This window comes from Ctenocephalides felis, unplaced genomic scaffold (assembly GCF_003426905.1).
Source record: "Ctenocephalides felis isolate EL2017-DRISC unplaced genomic scaffold, ASM342690v1 CF-g0.4_SCAFFOLD_01886, whole genome shotgun sequence".
NCBI classification, from domain to species: Eukaryota; Metazoa; Arthropoda; class Insecta; order Siphonaptera; family Pulicidae; genus Ctenocephalides; species Ctenocephalides felis.
Window position 1 is genome coordinate 10947408 of NW_020538040.1, and position 10689 is coordinate 10958096.

The 10689-nt window shown below is 33.6% G+C and overlaps 2 protein-coding genes across 2 annotated transcripts; one reads left to right on the top strand and one right to left on the bottom strand.

The window, feature by feature from the left end:
* Positions 1-570: 570 nt before the first annotated feature.
* On the bottom strand, positions 571-1747 carry LOC113374624 (methenyltetrahydrofolate synthase domain-containing protein-like). Its single transcript, XM_026614602.1, has 2 exons — positions 1305-1747; positions 571-1192 (listed from the first exon to the last, which is right to left on the bottom strand). The coding sequence occupies exons 1-2, from the start codon at positions 1745-1747 to the stop codon at positions 571-573; spliced, it is 1065 nt and encodes a 354-aa protein (XP_026470387.1).
* Positions 1748-7550: 5803 nt separating this feature from the next.
* LOC113374625 (methenyltetrahydrofolate synthase domain-containing protein-like) lies at positions 7551-9059 on the top strand. Its single transcript, XM_026614603.1, has 4 exons — positions 7551-7616; positions 7708-8289; positions 8440-8762; positions 8822-9059. Exons 1-4 carry the CDS (start codon positions 7551-7553, stop codon positions 9057-9059), a joined length of 1209 nt encoding a protein of 402 aa, XP_026470388.1.
* The last annotated feature ends 1630 nt before the right edge of the window (positions 9060-10689 follow it).

Genomic DNA, 10689 nt, shown 5'->3' on the forward strand with positions numbered 1-10689 from the left:
TTTTTAAAAGTGCGTCCCAAATATTCCAAACGTTTTAAACAATTTTTTAAAATTAAACCAATTGTAGCAGGCCTATAATATGTTAGAATTATAATATTTAAGGATGTTTGTTAAAAACCATACACTCTCAATACAAAAAGCTTTTTTTTCTTATAACATAACTTATTATATAAAAAATATCTTATAAACTTTTATAAATTTTTGTTCATAAAAAAACTATTAGTACGTATTTATGATACTTATGTATGAAAGCTAGAACAATTATATGTTCAATAGAGATTATAAATAAACAAAATTTTGTACTTTATATAATAAAATTGATATTTAATTAATAATAAACACTTTTTTCAGTAATCAAAACAACACAATTAAATTAACTATATAACTCGAAAATTTTATTAAGCAATTTAAATTTAATTAAGTAATTGCTTGTAATTCGTAGAATAATTAGTATTGCAAATACTATAAAGATGAATTACATTTCAGTATTAAAATAACAGCATTCTAAAATTTGCTGTCAGGTTTTGAACACAAGAGTTTTGACGTTGTTCTAATGTTAAATAAATTAATTCATACGGCAGTCACATCTGTCGTTTGAATCCTAGTGATTGGCCTAGCAGGCTTAACAGTCAAAACATGTGGTTCACATGAGGTGGTTCCTTCTTCACCACCTCCAATTTTCATACCAGAAAGGGATTCAATCATGGCGTCCACTCCAAGGGAGTTGACACCTGCAGGCTTCATCGCGAAGTGCAGGTAGCAAAAACCTTTCACTCCCCTCCAGGTGATGTCAAAAGGCTTGACACCCCTTTCTGCCAAAGCAGACTTAATGTCACGCACTCTATCCGTCTTTGCGATGTTGCTCACCTTGACGCTAAATTCGATCTGCGGCTTTGTTCTACGCGTGCGCCTCTTTCGCAAATAATTGCGTCTGGATTGGCCATTCTCATTAGATACGTCCAATACGTCCAATACGTCGTTCTCCTCCTTCTCAGGGACACGTCGTCGTCTCAATCTACGGCCATTTCGTCTATGCTCAGACGCATCACCATCGCCCTCATTTGGCTCGGATTCGCTATTCTTTGCTGACTTACGGGACCTCCTTCTCTGTTGAAATTTATTAGGGACTCTCACTTTCTCCACGCTTTCATTATCAGTATCTAACTCTTTTAGCACGATCTTCTTTCCGGCGCTAAGATAAAAAATAATATACTTTACATAATGATGTAAACTAATTATATATAAACACATGTATTCTAGCAAGCATTCATACATTAATTATAAATACACTATTAAATACTTACGCTTCTTCCTCTTCTTTGATTTTTTTCAAGGCATTTACAGTGTTTAAACGCCTTTCGGAGATCAAATTCCACATTATGTGAGTTGGCCGTGGTGGTCGTCCCGAGACCATGATTGTCTCGGTAGGTGTTATTATAATGTCAACCGGCACGTCATGAGCACCAAATAAAGCGCTGGGCATATCGTCCTTCACCTGGCAGTCATGCACCAACGTGGCAATAAGAGTATTCTGGTTTAGGGCTTTGACATGTTGCACAATGGCAAACTCAAGATCAGTGTATCCACGACCCTTACCAATTCGCAAGCCATTGCGAGACACTGCTACTGATCCAATGATTAGTAAGTCAATGTTGATACCAGAGTTTAAATCAACGGTTGGAGCTTCATTTAATCCTCTACGAGTAATTGCTCGGCGGACATGGTACTTGGAGTTGGTTTCAGGCATATCAATTTTGGTTAATAACCCAGATTGTAGTCGAGGGACAGGGACCACTAACTGCTTACTTGCTCCAAGGCTAGTATTCTAACGCATTCCAATGTCTTATCTGGGTTTACTAAAACGGTCTTTGCCTGTTTGAAAACATCTAGTTCACTTACTCTCTGTGCGGCTTCAAAGGCTCCCTTGAAGTTTGGGATCCTATTGAAAACTGGACGTGGATACAGTGAAAGTCGGTTCTCTTCAAAGTATGTCCAAACACCTCTACGGATTACTTGCTTCGTCACCCCAGCTTCAGCTTCCTTTGCTTCCTCTGTAAAATCCGTTCTAGATTTATCCATTCTAATAATCGTCAAATTTCAATCAAGAAATACTATCGCAAATATTCGATTGCGTTTACAAAAACAACTCGACGAGATTTGATTTTATTTTGTTTGACGAAAAAGTCATCACTACTAGACTAGCATTTTTATAATAAAAAAAACAAATGCTTTCAAAATTCTAAATTGATAAATGTCTGAAATATAATCGTTCGAAATATAACCGTCGTTTAAAACAGTCATTTAAACCAAGACCGAGAGTATTGTTTATTGACGTAAAACTTACGAGTATAATGCCACTTCCAACAAAGTTTAATTAAATTGGTAAATGAATTACTTTTATAGTTGTAATTCTAAATTGATTTGCAAAAGGTTGCGTTAAATTTTTTACATATAATATATGGAATTTATCATTTAACCAAGTGGTTTCCAACCTTTTTTGCACGGCGCCCCCTTGCTCTAATAAAAAAAATTGTTGCGCCCCCTTTAATTTTTGCAACAATTTAATTTTAGAATTACTCAACTGATATTATCAGACTACAAATTAGTATGCAATATGCATAAAAACTAATTATTTTTTGTTTATTTTTTAACATCAATTCAAAAATTTTGGGTTATTTTCGGAAATAGTATTCTGAAAACAGATGTACGCGCACCCCTCAGAACAGCCTGGTGCCCCTAATTAATATTACAATCCTTATCATTATTTTAAATTTTAATGATTTTTTAACTTTCCGTAGATTATAGTAATCGCAAGAAAATCGAAAATGAAATGTTTTTTACATCTTTACGTTTTAGAGGTTTCTGAAAATTTTGGCGTACCTTAGGAAAAATAGATGTATGTGTGTGTATGTGTGCGTGTGTGTATGCGGATACCAATTTTCGTTAACGATTTCCCTAACACGAATTTGAATATTTAAAAAAAATCGATTTCTACTGATAAGGAGACGTGCTGATTAGTTTTTGGCAAAGGCAGTTCTGACCGTTTCGGAGATACGGGGCGAAATTGCCAAAAATGTTATTTCAGTTTTTGAGATAACGGAGCGTCCGATTTGAATAATTCAAAAAACTTTGCACTTGTATTGACGAAATAAACAACTGATGAAATTTTTGTAAAGGCAGGTTCGGCGCCTCCGAAGATCCAATAAAAATGTGAAAAATAATGCCATTTGGCGGTCAAAATGGAACATTAGACATATGTACATCGTATTATCAGATACTTTATAAAGATTATAATAATAAGTACAAATTTTGTGTACATTTATATGGGTTCCGTACCAATGCTTACACATTAGACGACTACGCGGCGCTTACGCGCTTTGATATTTTGTCTCCAAATTAGCTACGCAGCGCGATTGCTTAAAAAATGTTCAAGATTTAAAAAAAATCAAACTATAATAAAATTAAATTTTTCAAAAGTGGATCACTATACACAGTGTTAATATCTGTTTACTATTTTTAATGAAAAGTTATATACAATATGAACAGAACTAAATAGTAAATAAAAAGGCTTGGCAATATTATTTGGGCTTTTTTAGACTGTAATAGTATTTCTGGACACTGAAGATAAAAAACGATTTAATAGTTATAAAATATAGTGATCTAACAACAAAAATAGGATTTAAACTTTACATCATTAGCCGGAAGATGTAAGATTGAACTTTACAAAATTGTTTCAAAATGTTGATAATTAAACATTTACTCTTTGCTTACTTTTTTATTATCACTGTAAATTCAGTTAATAATACAATTAACATGAATTTTTACTTTAAACATCAAATGATAAACTGAAGTACATTTACAAATTATCAAAAAATCGTAGTTGGGCAAATAAAGGTCTATGGCAAAGCCCAAGGGGTCGAAGGGACAAAAAAGTTTTAGAACCTACGGTTTGGACCATAAATTTTATCCCTATGTAAAGTTCAAAATAACGTGGGTTTTAAACGATTCAGAATAACTTATAATGTCGAGGGAATACGAATTTAACAAATTGAATTTTCTGACGATATCAAATTATTTCGTGCTAATAATCCATTAGCTTGCATACACAATTTTAAAATAAACGTCATAGTTTTTGTGGCCTTCCAAATTACACATGTCGTTAAACATATTAATCATAAATGTTTGAATGAACTGTAAATCGAATGGAGTATATGTACGATAGCGTCATATCAATACATACCAGATCGAAATTTATAATTGGAATATATTTATTGCCTTCAAATTGGCACGTCTGAAGCAAGGTGCCAAGTATTTTGCAATGTATTCAATAGAATTTAATTTTTAACTTCCTGAAGGAGAAGTTTACGTTTTTGCTAGAAAATCCGACTTGCTAATTTTATGTTCCCTCAACGTTGCAAGTCATTCGAAATTGTTTAAGTATCAAATTTGGAAAATGTATGTGTACTTGTACATTTCGTCGTCAACAGTTGCACCGATTTCAAAAACTTAGGAATTATTTATGGTGTTACTCGATTAGGTCAACGTTGATGTGGTTTGTGAGACGATCGGCTCAGCCGTTTCTTTAGGGTTTAGAGAAAATTGTTTAATTTTTTGTCAACATATTCGCAAATGATTTTGAAAATTTAAAATCTCTGCGGAAGATATCAGTTGGGAATCGTTCTGGCTAGCTTTTGGAAAAGACCCGCCAAGTCATTTCTTCGTAATTAATGAATGATATTTTTTTTGACCACTTTAATGAAACCTCGCCTATAGTCCAGTCATTATAGTAAATTTACCTCGGAATTCGAGATACCCAACTATAAGTCTGTAAATACCCTAAAATAGCACCCTAAAAGTTGTCTCAAAATCTACATATGGTAGGATGTACACAATATATGTAGGTTTTGAGACAACTTTTAGGTGTCAATATACAAGTATTTACAGACTTACAGCTGGGTATCTCGAATTCCGAGATTCTTACGTAATATAAGCTTAAATTACTGAACTAGTATGTTTTTAATGAACATCCTGATCTATTATAATCCTAAAATATAGGCCTGCTACAACTGGTTTAATTTTAAAAAATTGTTTAAAACGTTTGGAATATTGGGACGTACTTTTAAAAAATACACCGCGTGTGTATTAGGCGGGTGTTCATTTTTTCTTCAATAATGTATAATCATTTTTTAAAAGTAAATTTTATTCAAACGTGAATAATCTGCAATATTTTCTGGTATTATAATGCCATACAGCAACTTGGTATACTTATTCATAAATTAACCGTTTCCACTCGGATGCCGCCGCTTCGGCGGCAAAATTCATATTAATTTCACAATTCGCGAATGGAAAGGGTTAATTTATGAATGATCAATAAGTATACCAAGTGGGGGCAAAGACTAAGTTTGGCCGCCTCTTGATCCAGCGGTCTTTAACTAGGCCGCCTTTTAATTCAGTGGAATTTTAATGCAAACGCTTTTTATTACGGCCGCTTTTCGTTATGGCCGCCTTTGGTTTTGCTCTTTTTTTATTTGGCCGCCCCTCGGCCGCCCCAAAAAGTAGCCGCCTGCGTTACACTGAAAGAATAGTGAATTATTAGCTCGAAATAATTTATTGATATCGTCAGAAAATTCAATTTGCTAATTTTGTATCCTTCGACGTTATAAGTTATTCTGAATCGTTTGAAACCGACGTTTAATTAAACTTTACGTAGGGATAAAATTTATGGTTCTAAGGTTCTAAAACTTTTTTGTGCCTTCGATCCCTTGGGCTTTGCCATAATCCTCTATTTACTAAACTTCGATTTATTAACAATTTATATTAACTGTATTATTAACTGAATTTAAAGTGATAATAAAAAAGTAAGCAAAGAGTAAATGTTTAATTATCAACATTTTGAAACAATTTTGTAAAGTTCAATCTTACATCTTCCGGCTAATGATGTAAAGTTTAAATCCTATTTTTGTTGTTAGATCACTATATTTTATAACTATTAAATCGTTTTTTATCTTCAGTGTCCAGAAATACTATTACAGTCTAAAAAAGCCCAAATAATATTGCCAAGCCTTTTTATTTACTATTTAGTTCTGTTCATATTGTATATAACTTTTCATTAAAAATAGTAAACAGATATTAACACTGTGTATAGTGATCCACTTTTGAAAAATTTAATTTTATTATAGTTTGATTTTTTTTAAATCTTGAACATTTTTTAAGCAATCGCGCTGCGTAGCTAATTTGGAGACAAAATATCAAAGCGCGTAAGCGCCGCGTAGTCGTCTAATGTGTAAGCATTGGTACGGAACCCATATAAATGTACACAAAATTTGTACTTATTATTATAATCTTTATAAAGTATCTGATAATACGATGTACATATGTCTAATGTTCCATTTTGACCGCCAAATGGCATTATTTTTCACATTTTTATTGGATCTTCGGAGGCGCCGAACCTGCCTTTACAAAAATTTCATCAGTTGTTTATTTCGTCAATACAAGTGCAAAGTTTTTTGAATTATTCAAATCGGACGCTCCGTTATCTCAAAAACTGAAATAACATTTTTGGCAATTTCGCCCCGTATCTCCGAAACGGTCAGAACTGCCTTTGCCAAAAACTAATCAGCACGTCTCCTTATCAGTAGAAATCGATTTTTTTTAAATATTCAAATTCGTGTTAGGGAAATCGTTAACGAAAATTGGTATCCGCATACACACACGCACACATACACACACATACATCTATTTTTCCTAAGGTACGCCAAAATTTTCAGAAACCTCTAAAACGTAAAGATGTAAAAAACATTTCATTTTCGATTTTCTTGCGATTACTATAATCTACGGAAAGTTAAAAAATCATTAAAATTTAAAATAATGATAAGGATTGTAATATTAATTAGGGGCACCAGGCTGTTCTGAGGGGTGCGCGTACATCTGTTTTCAGAATACTATTTCCGAAAATAACCCAAAATTTTGAATTGATGTTAAAAATAAACAAAAAATAATTAGTTTTTATGCATATTGCATACTAATTTGTAGTCTGATAATATCAGTTGAGTAATTCTAAAATTAAATTGTTGCAAAAATTAAAGGGGGCGCAACAATTTTTTTTATTAGAGCAAGGGGCGCCGTGCAAAAAAGGTTGGAAACCACTGGGTTAAATGATAAATTCCATATATTATATGTCAAAAATTTAACGCAACCTTTTGCAAATCAAATTAGAATTACAACTATAAAAGTAATTCATTCATCAATTTAATTAAACTTTGTTGGAAGTGGCATTCATTATACTCGTAAGTTTTACGTCAATAAACAATACTCTCGGTCTTGGTTTAAATGACCGTTTTAAACGACGGTTATATTTCGAACGATTATATTTCGGACATTTATCAATTTAGAATTTTGAAAGCATTTGTTTTTTTTATTAAAAAAATGCTAGTCTAGTAGTGATGACTTTTCGTCAAACAAAATAAAATCAAATCTTGTCGAGTTGTTTTTGTAAACGCAATCGAATATTTGCGATAGTATTTCTTGATTGAAATTTGACGATTATTAGAATGGATAAATCTAGAATGGATTTTACAGAGGAAGCAAAGGAAGCTGAAGCTGGGGTGACGAAGCAAGTAATCCGTAGAGGTGTTTTGGAAACACTTTGAAGAGAACCGACTTTCACTGTATCCACGTCCAGTTTTCAATAGGATCCCAAACTTCAAGGGAGCCTTTGATGCCGCACAGAGAGTAAGTGAACTAGATGTTTTCAAACAGGCAAAGACCGTTTTAGTAAACCCAGATAAGACATTGGAATGCGTTAGAATACTGGCCTTGGAGCAAGGTAAGCAGTTAGTAGTCCCTGTCCCTCGACTACAATCTGGGTTACTAACCAAAATTGATATGCCTGAAACCAACTCCAAGTACCATGTCCGCCGAGCAATTACTCGTAGAGGATTAAATGAAGCTCCAACCGTTGATTTAAACTCTGGTATCAACATTGACTTACTAATCATTGGATCAGTAGCAGTGTCTCGCAATGGCTTGCGAATTGGTAAGGGTCGTGGATACACTGATCTTGAGTTTGCCATTGTACAACATGTCAAAGCCCTAAACCAGAATACTCTTATTGCCACGTTGGTGCATGACTGCCAGGTGAAGGACGATATGCCCAGCATATTATTTGGTGCTCACGATGTGCCAGTTGACATTATAATAACACCTACCGAGACAATCATGGTCTCGGGACGACCACCACGGCCAACTCACATAATGTGGAATTTGATCTCCGAAAGGCGTTTAAACACTGTAAATGCCTTGAAAAAAATCAAAGAAGAGGAAGAAGCGTAAGTATTTAATAGTGTATTTATAATTAATGTATGAATGCTTGCTAGAATACATGTGTTTATATATAATTAGTTTACATCATTATGTAAAGTATATTATTTTTTATCTTAGCGCCGGAAAAAGATCGTGCTAAAAGAGGTAGATACTGATAATGAAAGCGTGGAGAAAGTGAGAGTCCCTAATAAATTTCAACAGAGAAGGAGGCCCCGTAAGTCAGCAAAGAATAGCGAATCCGAGCCAAATGAGGGCGATGGTGATGCGTCTGAGCATAGACGAAATGGCCGTAGATTGAGACGACGACGTGTCCCTGAGAAAGAGGAGAACGACGTATTGGACGTATTGGACGTATCTAATGAGAATGGTCAATCCAGACGCAATATTTGCGAAAGAGGCGCACGCGTAGAACAAAGCCGCAGATCGAATTTAGCGTCAAGGTGAGCAACATCGCGAAGACAGATAGAGTGCGTGACATTAAGTCTGCTTTGGCAGAAAGGGGTGTCAAGCCTTTTGACATCACCTGGAGGGGAGTGAAAGGTTTTTGCTACCTGCACTTCGCGATGAAGCCTGCAGGTGTCAAATCCCTTGGAGTGGACGCCATGATTGAATCCCTTTCTGGTATGAAAATTGGAGGTGGTGAAGAAGGAACCACCTCATGTGAACCACATGTTTTGACTGTTAAGCCTGCTAGGCCAATCACTAGGATTCAAACGACAGATGTGACTGCCGTATGAATTAATTTATTTAACATTAGAACAACGTCAAAATTCTTGTGTTCAAAACCTGACAGCAAATTTTAGAATGCTGTTATTTTAATACTGAAATGTAATTCATCTTTATAGTATTTGCAATACTAATTATTCTACGAGTTACAAGCAATTATTTTGTTTAATAAAAATTTCGAGTTATATAGTTAATTTAATTGTGTTGTTTTGATTACTGAAAACAGTGTTTATTATTAATTAAATATCAATTTTAAAATATAAAGTACAAAATTTTGTTTATTTATAATCTCTATTGAACATTTAATTGTTCTAGCTTTCATACATAAGTATCATAAATACGTACTAATAGTTTTTTTATGAACAAAAATTTATAAAAGTTTATAAAATATTTTTTATATAATAAGTTATGTTATGAGAAAAAAAAAAGCTTTTTGTATTGAGAGTGTATGGTTTTTAACAAACACCCTTATATATTATAATTCTAAAATATTATAGGCCTGCTGCAATTGGTTTAATTTCAATAAATTGTTTAAAACGTTTGGAATATTGGGACGTACTTTTAAAAACTACACCGCGTGTGTATTAAGCAAATGTTCATTTTTTCTTCAATAATGTATAATCATTTTTTAAAAGTAAATTTTATTCAGGAGTGAATCATTTTTTAAACATAAATTTTATTCAGAAGTGAATAATCTGCAATATTTTCTCGTATTATAGTGCCATACAGCAACTTAGTATACTTATTGATCATTCATAAATTAACCCTTTTAACTCGGATGCCGCCGCTTCGGTGGCAAAATTCATATTAATCTCACAATTCGCGAGTGGAAAGGGTTAATATTGATTTCTTGTTGATTACGTCTATTATTTGCACATATAGGAAAGTTGGTGTTCCATGGTTAAGCGCACTGTTTTGTGTGGACGGAGTTGCGAGTTCGAACCACCCCGCTCTGGATAACCTGATAACATGCAGTAGTGATATCAATTTTTGAAAATATAGATAGCTAGTGGTGCATGGCATCGTGCCTTAAGGAAAGTTACTGGAAATTTCCGTACCAAAAATTAAGGTTTTTAAAAAATATTCAATTTTCTTTTAGAACTACGAGAAAAATCGATTTTAGAGTTTTGACCCAAAATTGACTTTTTTTTGAAAAATTTTATTTTTTTGAAATATTGGCAATTTTGAATTTTTTTTCAAAGCAATTGGGATACGTTATCTGTGTAGCTGCGTAGAAACGAAATATAAAAGCGTGTAGGCGCCGCGTTGCAGGAACAAAATTTGTTTTTATATTGGATCTCCAAAACTGCTAGACCTGCCTTCCTAAATATTTCATCGGTTCTACATTTAGTCAATGCAAATATTAGGTTGGCAAGTATCTCCCTTCCGCTTTTTTGCTCTTGGTTTATAATACAAAAAGGCGGAAGGGCGATAACCTTATATAATGTCTTATCAAATAAATCGGACGCTTAAAAAATCAGTTACCATTTTTGGCACTTTTTTCCCCGTATCTTAGAAACCGCTCAACCTGCTTTTGCCAAAAACTAATCAGCATGTCTCCTTATGAATACGAATCGAATGTTTTTTTAAGTATTCAAATCGCTTGACCCGTGTGACCCGAAATCGTCGACGAAAACTTAT

What these genes read in the sequence shown, in the direction of transcription:
- LOC113374624 (XM_026614602.1), bottom strand. Translation starts at nt 1,747, where the DNA reads ATGCCTGAAACCAACTCCAAGTACCATGTCCGCCGAGCAATTACTCGT. An exon ending in ATCAAAGAAGAGGAAGAAGC is followed by an intron (nt 1,193 to 1,304) that starts GTAAGTATTTAA and finishes TTTTTATCTTAG; the next exon opens with CGCCGGAAAGAAGATCGTGC.
- LOC113374625 (XM_026614603.1), top strand. Translation starts at nt 7,551, where the DNA reads ATGGATAAATCTAGAATGGATTTTACAGAGGAAGCAAAGGAAGCTGAA. An exon ending in AAGCTGGGGTGACGAAGCAA is followed by an intron (nt 7,617 to 7,707) that starts GTAATCCGTAGA and finishes CCAAACTTCAAG; the next exon opens with GGAGCCTTTGATGCCGCACA. An exon ending in AGATCGAATTTAGCGTCAAG is followed by an intron (nt 8,763 to 8,821) that starts GTGAGCAACATC and finishes TTTGGCAGAAAG; the next exon opens with GGGTGTCAAGCCTTTTGACA.